The sequence below is a fragment of the Pteropus vampyrus genome, unplaced genomic scaffold (genome assembly GCF_000151845.1).
Source record: "Pteropus vampyrus isolate Shadow unplaced genomic scaffold, Pvam_2.0 Scaffold223, whole genome shotgun sequence".
Classification (NCBI taxonomy): Eukaryota; Metazoa; Chordata; class Mammalia; order Chiroptera; family Pteropodidae; genus Pteropus; species Pteropus vampyrus.
This window is the reverse complement of record NW_011889004.1, coordinates 1,404,113-1,418,854: the sequence shown is the minus strand read 5'-3', so window position 1 is coordinate 1,418,854 and position 14,742 is coordinate 1,404,113. Positions and strand designations below refer to the sequence as shown.

The 14,742-nt window shown below is 49.7% G+C and overlaps 1 protein-coding gene across 1 annotated transcript in view; it reads right to left on the bottom strand.

Annotated features, from left to right (window-relative positions):
- The window catches only part of AP1B1 (adaptor related protein complex 1 beta 1 subunit), a 48,665-nt gene that overhangs the window by 7,455 nt on the left and 26,468 nt on the right, over positions 1-14,742 (bottom strand). Inside the window, exons 6-13 of the mRNA XM_023538442.1 lie at positions 12,350-12,678; positions 11,794-11,889; positions 10,687-10,802; positions 10,197-10,362; positions 5,293-5,391; positions 4,597-4,856; positions 3,758-3,959; positions 2,178-2,321 (exon numbers count right to left, since the gene is read on the bottom strand). Coding sequence (XP_023394210.1) covers positions 2,178-2,321; positions 3,758-3,959; positions 4,597-4,856; positions 5,293-5,391; positions 10,197-10,362; positions 10,687-10,802; positions 11,794-11,889; positions 12,350-12,678 — 1,412 coding nt within the window. The remainder of the gene's footprint in view (positions 1-2,177; positions 2,322-3,757; positions 3,960-4,596; positions 4,857-5,292; positions 5,392-10,196; positions 10,363-10,686; positions 10,803-11,793; positions 11,890-12,349; positions 12,679-14,742) is intronic.

Sequence of the window (14,742 nt, the reverse complement as noted above, 5' to 3'; positions counted from 1 at the left end):
AATCTGTGAGAGTGGAATCACATGGCTTTAGTTCTCAGCTGTGACCTGGCATACAGACAGCACTCAAAGGTCTCCGGTACAGTGACTTCTCTGTGCTCCATCCTTCCATCAGGCCTCCTTTCCCAGGTTCTTGCAGAATTGGCTGCTCTCTTTCTGTCGCCGTGCCTAAGTGCTGAGGGTAGGGACGTCATCTCCCTTGATCACTGTGGGTTCATTGAGTCTAGCACAGGTCCTAACAGAACTAACCCCGAACATTTACTGGAGGAACCAATGAACTGTCACCACCCACTGGTCCAAATGCTTGAGGAACTACAAGTTCAAGTACACAGTGAACCTCATCCCCCTTAACCAGGAAGTTTGGAGAATGTATTTATCCCCACAGGTGGGGCAGGGAAATACACACAGAACAAAAAATTGTAGGTAGTCACAGCGCTGTTAGGAAAATGTAGATGACATACCTACTGATTCTGAAGAGACAGTAGCCAAATCCCGGAACATCCTGTGACTAATGTAATGGAGAAAGTCCTGTCCATGATGTAAGGACTCCTCCTCCAGAAAACCTGCCCTGATTCCTTCTGTCCTCATAATTCCCTCATCTCATTTCCAGCACTCACTGCTGATATACCCATCTGGCTAATCACTAAGACAGAGGAGTGATAACATCTGTTAAAATGAACACACAGCTCCCTGAGGGCCAGCTCCAGGGTTTATATTCCTGGTAGCTCTGCAATGCCTAGCAAGGGCTGGCAACTGCAGAGCTGCAGGAGTATTTGCTGCTCTTCTGTCACTTGGTCCTGCCTTATGCCTGTTACACTGGGGTTCCAATGTGTATGGGCTGGTCTTGTGCATCACTGTAGCCAATCCATGTACTAATTAGTCAACTGAATATTTTTTACATCATACCTCATATTTGTACGTTCTCTTCAGCCCTACTAATTCTGACAACTCATGACATTAAGGCAGGCACAGAGGAGGTTCTCAAACACTTCGGGATATGATCACATAGGGGCTGGAAGCACAGACTTTGGTGCCACCTCCCTGCATTCAATTTCAGATTCTGTCACTTACCAGCTAGGTGATCCTAGGCAAAAGCACTCAGATTTTTCAACTGCGAAAAGGGAATAACAGTAGAATAAGGCTGCTGGGAGGTTTTAGTGGAATGAGCTGTGCCATGCTCCTGCAGTCCCTGGCACGGAAGTGTGCAGCTGCCAGCACTAGACTTGCTGTCTGCTATGGTCCCCCTGGGCCCAGATCCTGCCTGGGGGCTCCAGTCACCATTGCTGCAGATACAGCTGGCATACCTGGTAAGGCCAGGGCAGGTGCTGGCTCATAGCTTCTTAGTCACGATGAAGATAATACCGTGTCCCTGAAGCCCTGCTGTATGTTGCTCTGGGCAGGGAACCTTAGAAAAAAAGAGGGGCTCTGGCTGGGAACAAAGTGGCAGACATGGTATCTGACCTGAGTGTTGTGAGGGGATCGGGCCAGGTCCATCCCAAAGCAGCTTCTGTTATGTTAAGGGCGTGGCCCACACTGTGCTCTACTTAGTGCCAGGCCCACATGTTCTCATACTCCAAACTCGGCTCTTCTTCCCTTGCCTGCACCAAGTCTTCACAACATTGAAATATATAATTTTATGCTTTTCCTTTTACGTCTCTTCTATGCAGTGGGAGCATCTTATTAATTTGAAATTAAACATGTAGGTAGATGCATAGTCCAGAAATTTCATTTAAAAATAAGAAAAGAAAATGGCATTATAAAATGTCTACTGTCAATAACAGGCATTGAGTTGGCCAGCACTGAGAACCACTGCTCCAACCAGATGGGGCTTTTGCCGGTTCCCTAGAAGGTGCTGGGCTCTCCCTCACCTTCAGGCCTTTCCACAGGCTGTTACCTCAGCCTGGAGCCCTCTTCCTACTTTCGCCTGGCTAATTCTGACTTGATCTGCAGGCCTGAGCTCTAGCTTCCCTATAGGATGTCTTCCACAGTACCCCATGCCTGACTCAGGATCTCTTCCTTGTGCTGCCACAGGCCCCAGCTGCCCTCCACATTGTGCTGGCAAACTGCTGCTCCTGGAGCCCATCCCACTGGCCTGAGCCGATTCCACGGAATTTAAGGAGCCCATACTTCAGTCTCTAACTTCTTTCTGCTCTTGCCATGAGAGGAGGTGTGGTACTTACTGCTTTGGGGGCCACGTATGATCCAGACAGGGTGCCCACACCACTGGTCAAGTCAAAGAGGTCACTCAGGCCACTGCCCATGGGTGCTCCTAGATTGGCTGGTACTGCTGCTGCTGGGGGTGTCACAAAGTTGGGGCCCCCAATCTGGAAAGCAAGGGAAAGGGGTCAGAGGCAGGAATCTAATGCAGGGACATTAGGGGCCCGGGATGAGTAGAGCCACCTGGCTCTTTAGAAAATAGGGGAGTAGGGCAGCAGGGGGTCCCTCAGGGCTGCTGTCACATTAACTCTAAGTTGCAAAGATAAGACAGAGTGAGGTGGGTGGAGAAGGGAGACTCAGCCCTCCCATGCCCTGCAAGCTTTGAGCCTTAGGGGTGACCTAAGTTACTGCTGCCCCTCTGAGAAAGGACTGAGGACATTCAAAAATTAACACTAAGCTTACAGATAAAAGGGGTGCCCAAGACATACTGCTATGAGGGGGTTGTGCTAAGCAGATGGGAGTGTGCCTGCCGGGATGTCAGAGAGGGGCCATGAGGACAGAGAGGGCTGGCGATTCTGAGAATGACAAGGCAACTTTTGTTATTGGATAGTGAGGATAGGGTAAGAAATTTATGGATATGGGGGCTCAGTGGCAACTGGATGCCAGGAGGTCAAAGCAGAGGCTGCCAGGACACTGGACAGAAGGCCAGGGCTGGGAGGGACTGCTTTGACCTCATCTGACCCTTGGGATGCTGGGCCAGTGCTCTCAGGAGCAAGGATGAAGGCTTGGTGACACAAAGGTTGAACCATACCCCTTCAGGCTCATCCCCCATCTCCAAGCAGAAGCAGGCAGGGTGAAGAGGACACAGGCAGCCACATGCATACAGAAAAGCCAGGAAAGAATATAGAGAGAGAGAAGAGAGGAAAAAAAAGAAAAGATTAGTTATTGCTGCCCTATCTGAGAAGAGTCTGGTGCAAGGCTGTGCTGGCCCTAGGAAGGGCCTAGACTGTCTCTGTGAAGGGCACCACCTCTTGGTCTTACCCACTGCCCACATCCTATGCCACAGCCCTTCCTATCCTTTCTTGTTCCACAGCCTTGGAGACTTGAGCCAGGCATGGCTGAATGAAAGAGGCTCTGCTGCCCCTTCACTGGATGAAGTTCCAGGGAGATACCCATGCGTCTCACCACCCCCTTCTTCAGGGGAGGACTGTCTCTGACCTCTCTTAAACCTCTCTCAAGCCAAGCTGGTGCACAGTATGGGGGTCAGTGGACACAGGTCTGGCTTCTCCAGTCTTAAGGCCAAGATGCCTGCAGGGTCAGACTTGGGGGAATGGACTAGGACTGGCCTTACACTACCCCAAGTTTCTTGGGATTCAGTGGCCTGGCAAAGAACTAAGTTCTATGTCTGCTACTTAGCAGCCGTGCTCTCTTAGAGGGAAGTCACCTGACCTTTGTAAGCCTCAGTTTTCTTACCTGTAAGGAGCTATGTGATCACCTATGCAGGCAGAGGTACCTAGTTGGTGCTTGGCATAGGGAGGGTGTTCAGTGATTGCTCTTCTGAAAATCATTATCACTGTCATCCAGAGGGGTTCCCAAGACATACCAGGCTGTCAAGGCCACCACCAAGGAGGTCCACAGCTCCCATCTGCACCGAGGAGGTGGCCAGAGGTGGGCCGCTCACTGGGGGCCCGAGGTCCAGGTTGAGGAGGTCGCCCAGCAGGTCTCCCTGGGCAGGGATGACATCCGGCTGCTCACTAGAGGGCACTCCAGCAGGGGCTGTCTCAGGGCTCTCTGTGCTCTCACTCCTGTGAGGACACAGATGGAAGGTTAGCAGGGTGTGGGGTAGGGCTGTCTGAGGAAGGTCAAAGGTCGGAGTCCCCAGTCTCTAGGATCCTCCCCTAGGACATGCGCCTGGGTCTCCTCACTGTCCCCAGAGGGGCTGTCTACATGCTTCTTCCTCCTCCCCCTTCCTCCGATCCATCTTTTTGGCTCTCCAAGAGATCCAGCTTCATGAGAGTGAGTGAAGGGAGAGAACATCTATATTTCACCACTTAGCCAGCTCTAAAGAGAGCACTGGGCAACCAGGCCAAACCTGGGACTGGCAGAGGAGGAAGGCGAGAACGGGAGTCTGGAATCAAAGAGAATGGAGTCTGAGTCCAGCTCGCTTGGCTGGGGATGCTGTACCAGGCACTCAAACTCTCTATGCCTTTTGTCCTCATCTGTCAAATGGGGACATCTCTAAGAGCTCTTGTAAGGATCAAATGAGATCACCTAGACAATATCTGGTATGTGGTAAGCATTCAATAAAAGGTCTCCAGAATCATAATTTTCCTCAGACTCAGGCCTTGCCAGGGGACATCACACAAGGACTGAGCACCTGTGCTACTGAACTGAGGAACCAGGTGGGGAGGCTCAGCCTGGTGACGGGCCCACTTCACTCACGAGGCAGTGCGGGGTGGCAGGCTCTTGTGCACAACACCCCGGCCTCCCTCCACAAAGGCACTGGGTGGCTTGTGGTAGACAGAGGCCAGTGTGCCAATGTAGCAGATGAGCTCATCCAGCAGTGTGGGCTCGATGAGGTCAGTCTCTTCAGAGATGAGTGGCTTCTCAGCCAACACCACCTCCTTGGCAGCCACTGGGTCTGTAGAGAGCAGGCGCCAGTAGATGTAGCCACGGTCCCGCAGGTCCGGGTTGTCTGAGTCCTTGTGGGGGGTGACGAGAAGCCCATGAAACTCAAAGCAGAGAAACCGGGTGAGAGAAAGGGGAAGAAATTTCAATGGACACGGCCCCCAGCCCTGCACTCCCTTCCCACTCTAGCCCACCGAGCAGGTCATGCCCACTTCTATCTCCTTCCCTACTTCCCTCCATAGGCAGCCTGTCCTCCTTGCCCTCACATAAACTCCCTGGTTCTCATAGACTTCCCTCTCCTCTCTCATTTACAGTCTGTCTCAACTTCAGCACCTGACCCCATTCCATCTTGATTTGTTTTTGAGCTCCTTGAAGAGGTATTCTGGATTACTCTGGGGCCAAACTCACAATGGGGATAGTCTTAGGGGCAGGACCACCTGGGTCTGGACCGAAATGCCCCTTGTGCAGCAAGAGTTGTGTTGGACACAGTGGGGTGGCTGGGGCACCGACCTGAGTGGCCAAGCTGAGGACCTGCTGCACCAGCTCCTGGGTCTCTGTCGGCTTCTTCAGAAAGAGTTTCACAATGGCTGTCAGCAGCTGCAACTGAACCTGAAGGAAAGGTGACAAGGAAGAAGTGTGGGCTTCATGTGGGGATAGCAGGAAACCAAATGAGGACATCACAGAGGGAAAAGGGGTTCAAAGGCCCTAGAAGTGAACACCTTTCCTAGGTTTGAGGGTGGCCATGGAACACAGACGAAGGCCAGCAGGGGGTGTTGGTAGTGCCGAGTGCCCTAGACCTCGGCATCACCACTAAGCAAGGAGCTGGCCATTGTACTGTGTGGCAACCCTGTGTAAGCCAGGGGCTGCTGCCTAGCCCTGGGGTCCCAAAAACTTGTTAGGGCTCCAGGCCTCATGGTGCCTCAAGGAGCTCACAGCTTAAAAAGGCATGTAGCTGGTAAGCTTCTTAAAGGGACCATATATCAAGAAGAGATGGTGCCAGTGAGGTCTAAGGGCCCACAGAGCCGGCTGTTTGTTGAGGAGCTTCGCTGCTACCACAGGAACCATCCCTGACCAGCCCTCTCTCAGCCTTCGCCTTTTACCTGGCTGCTGCCTTCACCTGAACGTGCCTCCTGCTGCCCTCAGCCTGGCCATCATCACCTTACCCCTCGGATCTTGTACTGACCCGAGCCCCCACAATGTTTTTGCAGCCTCCTGAACTCCCTTATCAGTGCTGCCCCACTGTATTGGAAATGCTTTCCAGCCACTGGACTGTCCTGTGAAGAGAGCCCCTTGAGGGCAGATCATGTCTGTCATAGTTGTATTCTTGGTTATTGCTCGATCTAGTATCCAGTGTATAGCAGGCACTTAAGGAAAACTTGTTGACTGAAAAAACACCTCTGAAAGAACAATTACCTGCACACACTCTTTCCTTGGCCACATCTCATTTTTGCCAGTCTTAAGAAAAGGGGGCAGCCTGAGGCTCCTGAGCCAGGGCTGTGCCAGGGATAGGCCTGCAGCAAGAGGGTGGAAGTGGAGCTGGCGGCACATCCTGGGCCTGTCCAGGAAGAGGGCACTTACAGAAACAAATGGCTTAATTACCCTGGTACTCAGGGCGGGCTCACAGCAGGAGGCAGGATGAAGGGGAGGCAGTCTGTTTCTGGGAATGGGCGATCCAGAGTCCCTGTGATTTGGTTATACATGGGCCTATAGCAGAGGAGCAGTGCGGTGGCTGTTTCCAAGGCAGGAGGCAGCCTGGGGACTGACTGGCTTCTAGCCCTGGCTCTAGCCTCTGGCTGGGCAGCCTAGAGAAAGCCACTTACCCTTGGTCAGTGAGGGAGAGGTGTGCCTACTTCAGGGGGCTCTTGTGAGCTTTGAAAATGGCAATATATGGCAACTGACTTAAGAGTTAGATCATATCTCATTTGAACTTTGGTTCTATCACTTCCCAGGTAGGCGATCCTAGACAAGTCATTTAACTTCTCTGAGTGTTTCCTCATTCATAAAATGGGTATAATACTTCACAGGATTAATGGAAGAGTCAATAAGACAACACACATAAAGAATCTATTGTGTATTTTGCTGTCATTATTGTTAATATCAGCACAGCCACCAAGAGGCTCTTTACCAAGTTATTCCCAACCCAGGTCAGCTGGCTGCCTGGATTCATTTATCACTGTCTGGTCTGCTACTCTGCCTGGGAGCTCTGGCTATGAGCCCAGTCCCTTTCACCTTCCAACAGCTCTCCTGCAATGATGCTGCCGGCTCTGCCATCCACAGCTGTCAGATGCAGGCTGAACTGACATACTGCCCTAGCTAACACTTTCTGGGGTACCCGTCCAAGGCTGTAGAGTCCTAGAAGCCTAGGACAAGGGGGCTCAAAGAGACAATCTAAAATAAGTTCTCAAACTGCAAAGCACTAAAGTATTCTTATAAAAGCTTTGAACTATGTTGTGAACCCAGAGGCAAACGGAGCAGGACACTTAATGAAAACACCACCACCACACAGCTACTGTTTGCTGAGCACTGGAGTAGGCAGTTTACCCACACCATCCAATAAGCTTTGCAAAAGCCCTGTGCTGAAGACCGGGAAATGAGCTTGGTGAGCTGAACTTGCACCAGGCCACCGAACAGTGGAGGAGCCTGGATTTGTTTCCCCACCCCAGGCTGCTATGTAGCTTTCCCTTATCCAACTTCTCTAATCCCAGCTTTTAAATTGGCTTCTTGGAGGAGGAAGAGGCTGCAAAAGATTTACTCTATTATACGGGGAGAAACACCTTTATAAGATATCTTCTGTGGTAATCTCAGGCAGGACTTGATTGCAGGGAGGCAGAAACGATCACAGGCCAAACTTTGTTTCTCAGAGACAAGAACGAGAAGCTGGTGTGTTAAAAGTAAAGGCAGTTTTGGGGCAGGCTGACAGGTGGACTTGGCAAGTAGTAATGGCTGTAGGTGAGAATTACTTTTTGTGATGGACATCTATTGTTTTTGCCTACCCAGTATCTATTCTTTCTTCTGGTAAGAGAAATGCTGGCTGTCCTTCAAAGAACTGCCCTTCTTTCTGCAGCCCTTGCAATCCATGGAGACCAGGATGTGTGTCTGACAGACCTGGCCAGAATCACAGCGACTGGCTCAGGACAATGCAAATGGGCCTGGTCTGTTACCAGAACTGAGAGGGAAGTAATTACAGGAGTGTCCAAGATGTAAGGACACAGCCTGGAACTGCTGACTCCTTGCAGGCCCCATTCATGGGAGCCTGCCCAAGGAAGAGCCACCCCAGGGAGGCAGAAACGGCCATAATGCCAGCATCCTCACCCAGGATTGCCAGAAGGGCACACTCGTGGAACTCACCAGCTACAAGAGTCAGTTGGTCTCTTTTCTGCCTGGACCAGTTTGCTTTTAAACCAATTCTGACCGGCACCAATACCACCATTAATGAGTACTTATCACGGGCTGGGAACATGTTAAGGACATTACACAAAGCATCCCATTCAACTTTCACAGCAACAAGACGGTTGGGACCTCATTTTATAAATGAGGAAACTGAGGCATAGAAGGATTAGTGTAAAGCCACTGTGCCAAGAAGGGGCAGAAGAGGAGTCTGGACTCCAGGATCTCCGATTCCAAGGCCCTTGCTCTGACACATTAGGTTACCCTGCCCCGTCTGGGAGAGAAAAGATTTTTGTGCTTACAGATAGACATTTTAGAGACTCTGTAAATGACCAGATAGTTACAGTTCACAGAAAAGGGAATACAAATGAGAAGATGCTCAATCCCACTCAGAACAGAAATGCAAGTAAAATGAAGCTACTGTACCACTTTTTATCTATCAGACTGGCAAAAGTAAAGTTTGAGGATACACTGGGCTGGCATGGAGGTAAGGAGAGGGCTATCCACACCTCTGAGCTAGCAGTGTAAACCAGAACAATCTCTATGCCAAGGGAAATCTCCAATGCACAGGCCCTTTTACCAAGCCTTCTGCTTCTAAGAATTTATCCCCTAGCTGTACTTGCAGATGTGCCTTACACAGCTTATTCGTAGCAGCACTGATGAAAAGAGCAGAAAACTGACTCCTACCTATCTTTCAGGGGAGGCTGGTTAAATCAGCATGGGACCTCTGCACACAAAGGACTCCTATGCAGCTGTGAAAGGTTCTTATAAATTAATAATGGCAGGGCCTTCAGACATATTTTTAAGGGAAAAAGGCAAGGTGTTGAACAATTTGAATTTGTATAGTATGCTATTAGTAGTGTTTAGAAATAAACGAGGAGGAAATATATATATAGTCGATCCTCATTATTCATAGGGTCCACATTTACAAATTTACCTACTTGCTAAAATTTACTTATAACCCCAAAATCAGTGCTTGTGGTACTTCAAGGCCATTCAGACACGTGCAAAGCAAAATTTGAGTCACCTGATGTACACATTCCCAGCAGAGGTCAAAATAGGCGACACTCTGCCTTTTTGTTTTCACGTTGTAAACAAGTATTCTTTTCAGTCTATTTAGTGCTACATCTTTCACATTTTGGTGCTTTGTGTGGGTGATTTCTGTGTTTAAAATGGCCCCAAGTGTAGTGCTGAAGTGCTGCCTAGTGTTAAGTGCAAGAAGGCTGTGATGTGCCTTATGGAGAAAATGCATGTGTCAGATAAGCTTTGTTTGGGCAGAAGTTACAGTGTTGTTGGCCATAAGTTCAATGTTAGTGAATCAACAATGTATATTAAATAAGGTGTCTTTAAACACAAATACAAGTAAAAGAGGGCTCTATGCTAACCGGTATGACAAAAATGTTGGGACCAGAGGCTCATAGGAACCCAACTCTGTATTTCTTCTAAGAACACTGGAGTAGGACTTGCTAATTCAGTATTTGTGGTAACTTTACAGAATATAAGAACCACAAATAACAAGAATCAACGGTGTATGTGTATGTTTACATGTATATAGAGGTGTGTGTTTACCTGCTGGTATATTCCTAAACTCTATCTGGAAGTATCCCCGAGAAACCAATAAATAACACTAGTGATCTCTGCAACAACTGGTGGCTAGGAAAGAGAATTTTTACTATATAGATCCTTTGTATCTTTTTAATTTTGAACGAAGTCAGTGTATTATGTATCCAAAGATAAATACGAAAATGAAACCAGAATGTTTTGTCTGCCTTCAGTGCATACCATCCATCACAGGCTGTCTTCATAAGTCCCTCTCAGGTACTGTAGTGTGGGAGGAAAAGGGGACACATCTGTCATCCATTCATCACTTATCTGTCTATCCACACTACCAATGCAGTATTAGAAGGGGCAGGGCCCTGAGGCCTGTTGGCTGAGGGGAAGGTTTCAGAGCAGGATGGACTGCAATGGTAACAAGCTGCCAATCATGACCCATACCCTGGCTTGAGTCAGCTTGCTTGATGGCTCACCTGGGTGCTCTCATCATGGAAGCCCTCGAGGAAGCTCTCCAGCAGTTCATCGGCATTGTCGATCCGCTCGGCATACTCGCCCACAATCCAGATCATGGCAGCCCGGGCCTCGGGCTCATCCAAGGAGTCCAGATTCTCGCACAGTGTGGCGATCACACTCTCATACCTAGAGACCCAGCACACAGCTGGCATGTGAGCACTGAGGGAGGAGGCCCAGTGGGGGCCAAGAAAGACAGGCAGATGCCCTGAAAGACCCCAGGAGGGTGATGAGTAATGAGACTGGAGTTTTATGTTACATTTTAGTTCTTATTTTGGTCTGTGGAGCAGAGGGGCAGCTCAGGAGAAGAAAAAAACAGAGTTTTTTTGAAAATGCTGTTTTGTGGCAGGGAAGCAAGGAAGAGGGGAGAGGCTCCTTCCTTGCTTTTTCTCCCCACCATCCCTGTCCCCAGGAGAACCGCATCACTTTCATTGGGAGGAGCAGACCACATACTTGTTGGGGTACTTGCGGAAGATGTCCTTGATAACCACGATGGCTTCCTGGACCACATAGTTGACCTTGGTCTGGATGAGATCGAGCAGCGTGCTCACACAGCGCTCTGCAGATTGCTGTGGGAAGGAGAGATTGTGGGCAAGGCCTCTGCACCCTTCTCCAGTAGAACATCTGATGACTGTGCCTTGGCCAAGGGCTCAGACACACCTTGCCCACCTTCCTTGTCACGGCAGGAGAAAAGAACACTTTCTCGAGATAACTGGTGGGAGAATGAGTACAAAATGATGGCCCTGGGATGGCAGGGACAGAAAGAGATAGAATTAGACTGAGGAGAAGGCCTGAGAGTGGGGAATCCTTTTGACCAAGCCCTGAGGGTACAGCGAACAAGCTCTAGCCTAACTTTACCTCACTTCTACTTGTTTCTCAAAATGGTCTCCTGGGACCAAAAACACTTAGAAAAGCTCTGCTCGGACAGTCCCCACCCCACCTCATTCCAATGCACTGTGCTAATGCCCTTGTGGGAGAGATTTCTTAGGATGCCATCAAAGGTGCCAAGGGGAAAATGCCACAAGGTGCTGGAGTGACCAGCTGTCTTAGGATCCCCGAGCCCCAGTAGACCTGATTAAGGAGAGTCAGCTCAGTGGTTAAGGCACATCTCCATAGGCAGAGAATAGGAGCGATGAAACGCCTAGACATGGGGTCTGGATAGCCCTCAGGAGCTTGGAAAAAGGGGCACATGGACAGCTGAATCATGATATTTGCCAAAACATTTGCCAGGCAGAGCCCCAAAGCTCTATGGAATGAAAGTGTCAACCAGGGCCACCACCAGCTGGGGCTGCCCCATCCTCTTAGCTAATACTGCAAAGGAACCCATGATTCTGATAGGTTAATTTCATCTGCAACAACTCGAAGGCCTAAGGGAGATTACAGAATGAGAAGCAGCCCAATCAAATCTGCACAGTGGGTGCCTTGGGGACTCTGGTGGTGACCCTCAGGCCTCCCAGACTATGAGCAGCTGGCAGATTCTGCTATAATCAGATTGGTTTCCTGGTTTCATCTTCCCTCCCTCATCCTCTCCAAGCTGAAGACAGAGTCCCAGAACCTCACCTCCACCTTGATGGCACAACGGCCAATGGCTCGCACAGCCTTCCGTACAAAGTCTACATCCACCTCTGTTGCGTACTCTTTAAGCTCTGCCAAGACCTGTGGGCCAAACAGAGAAGAGGAGTTTGAAGGGGATCTGGTGGGGCAACCTCCTGGAATACCATGGGCAGTGGGGATGCATAGATTCCTAGAAGGATGGGATTCTGCCTCTTGCTAGAGGTGGAAGGCCCAAGGGAGAGAGCTGTCAGGTGCCCCAAGAGGAAAGCAGGGAAGGACTAGCTGGCAGGGCTGGACAACACTTTTTTAGGTTGATATAGTTAACATATCTACCTAACTATCACTTTTCAATGGATGGATAATAACACAAAAAAAATAAATTCTTTATCACTTAACATTTGTTATGTGCTTGCTTACAGAGCCCCATGCCCTGTGCTTAGCACTCTTCATGAGTTGAACTGTTAACAGTGAGAACAGGCAGCCTGCCCAGAGACCACAGCTCGTTGGTGGTGTTACTGTCCAACACCAACGCCTGTGCCCCTGGCCACTGCCCTCTGCTGACCTGGGCAATGTTGGCCTGGGAGGCCAGGCGGATCATGATGTCCAGCTTCTCCAGCTTCACGTAGATGGGGTCATTGTACTTCACGAAAAAGACCTTCATCTCGTGCTTTAGGATCTCAGGCCTGGTGGCAGGGCAGGGTTGCCCGAAGAGCAAAAAGCAAGTCATAAGCCCTGTGAGAAAACCCCTTCCATGTTTGCTGGGACATTTCTGGGGTCTGAGGTAGAGTCCGACATCCATGAAGGCAGTCACCACCATGGCTGCACACTCCTGGTCAGAGGGCCCTCTGACTGGCCTGAGCAAAGTTCTGACTGACCATCGTGTGTCTAATCACATCCCAGGAAGGGAAGAGGGAATTTGAGCAAGAGATAGTTCGCATTAGAGGCACCAGGCGATGGGCTTGGCCTTGGTTCCAATCCCAGCTAATGATTAAGGCCTCTGCTTCCTCACCTGTGCAATGGACATGGCACTGTGCTAGAGAGTGCTACCATTGCAGACCTGAGTCTCTCTCTAGTTTTAGAAAGGCCTGGAATCTAGGAACTCAGCTTTTGGGCGTGTTTTCAACATTCCCTAGATGATAAAAGTGGTTAACTGTGCCTAGACTGTATAAACAATATAGTCTATGTTAAATATCTGCTTTTCTTCTGGGAGTCCGGAATTTTGGTAGGTGCCAGGCAGAGCGTGCCAATGTGAGTGTCAAATAGGCCCCCCCAGGCAGAAACATTATACCCATGTTGTTGCATCTTGTTGCTGAGGGAAGAGTGTGCTTTGTGTGACCCCCGCCCCCATGGAAGGGAGGGAGTATAAGGAAGCATGCATGTGGATTTCTCCAGACTCCACCTGTGTCATTCTCCCTTAGAACTCAGTTGTGTATGCACCCTCACTACTATGCCAATAATAAATCTTAGCTGGGAGAACAACTACATGCTGACTCCCATGAGTTCTAGTGAGTCTTTGAATGCAGGGTGGTCCTGGGGGCCCCCCAGACACCTACAAAACAGGATTGTTGTGAGAGTTAGACATGAAGCATCTAGCATAATTAATGTGTGCCTTACAAAAGGCTATGCAGGAGCTGTCACCAGTGTTGTTGCTCCTTTCTCAACTGGCACCATCCACCTCATTTTTCTTAGATGAGGAAAGCTAAGAGGTGGAGAGGCTTGCACCAGGTCACACAGCTAGTGCTAATAAGATGAGAGTCACCACCAACTCCTATGCTCTTTCTAGAACAGAAAAGATGGTGCAAAAGAAATGAGGACATGAAAGGAGAAGACAGAGCAGAGAGAAAGGGGAGGGGGGCCCTGGGTACTCCATGCTGCTGTGCAAGCTGCAAGGAGGTCCTGGCAAAGCAAGGAGCCTCCACCTTGCCTCTGGGGGAGGCAGGTTCCCAAGCTGGGGACAGCAGAAAGAAGTGATTTCTACAATCAGGACTTGTTAAAAAGTGCTCTACTGCATATCAGGACTGGGCCAGGTGATGTCTTGGTGACAGGGTCAACTTCTTAAGAGATTTGCAATGTTAAATATAGCCCAGGGAGCCCTTTGCCCTGATCCTGATCCACAGGTTACATCTTACTAATCCCACCGTGCAGCTAGGAATGCCTGTCTTACCCCTTTGTCTAGGCTCTCAGAGCTTTCTCATGTTTAATTCCCAAACCTTCACAAATGTCTCGATTCCACTGGGCCACCAAGAATGTCCTAAGAACCAGGGTGATGCTAAAATGACAAGGAGCATGTGCTTTCTTTCAAGAGAGAATGCCTACAAGGCCCTTTTTCTCTGCATAGCCTTGCTCCCACCAACAGGGTTGCTATAACACATGGGTGCTGGTGAGTTAGTTGCTGAGCGAGCCAAAAAGGCTGGGAAAACTCAAGTCCAGCTCTATTCTGTGGAGCTGCTGGGCTCATTCACTGGCTCGTTCCAAAGAACCCCTTTGGCTCTGGGTCCCTAGGACCTGCACTGCTAATTCCTTTTTCATTCCTACCTGCCTTGAGCATTAGGCACCTTCCCTTAGGAGGAGTGGCTTACTGCCGCAATTGTTCCCATGGAGAGGATGAAAATGGGCTGCGCAGCACTCTGAGTAACTCTGACATACCCCATCCCTGGCCCCAGACTGATGCAAAGTCCACGGCACCTTAACACCTGGAGTTCTCCAACCTCAGACTCTGTCCCCAGGAAAAATACATGCGCACAGACAAAATCTTACACCACATTTCTAGAGAGCTCTGTGGCCTGTGTGGAACCATCCATTGTCTGTGGTTAAGAAGCTCCGTGTTAGCTTTTACCTGACCTGCTACCTGATTAGACTTAGCCAGGGTTTCTCAATCTCAGCACTGACATTTTGGATGAAACAGTTCTCCGTGGTAGGGCTGTCCTATGCATTGTAGGATATTAAGTAGCATCC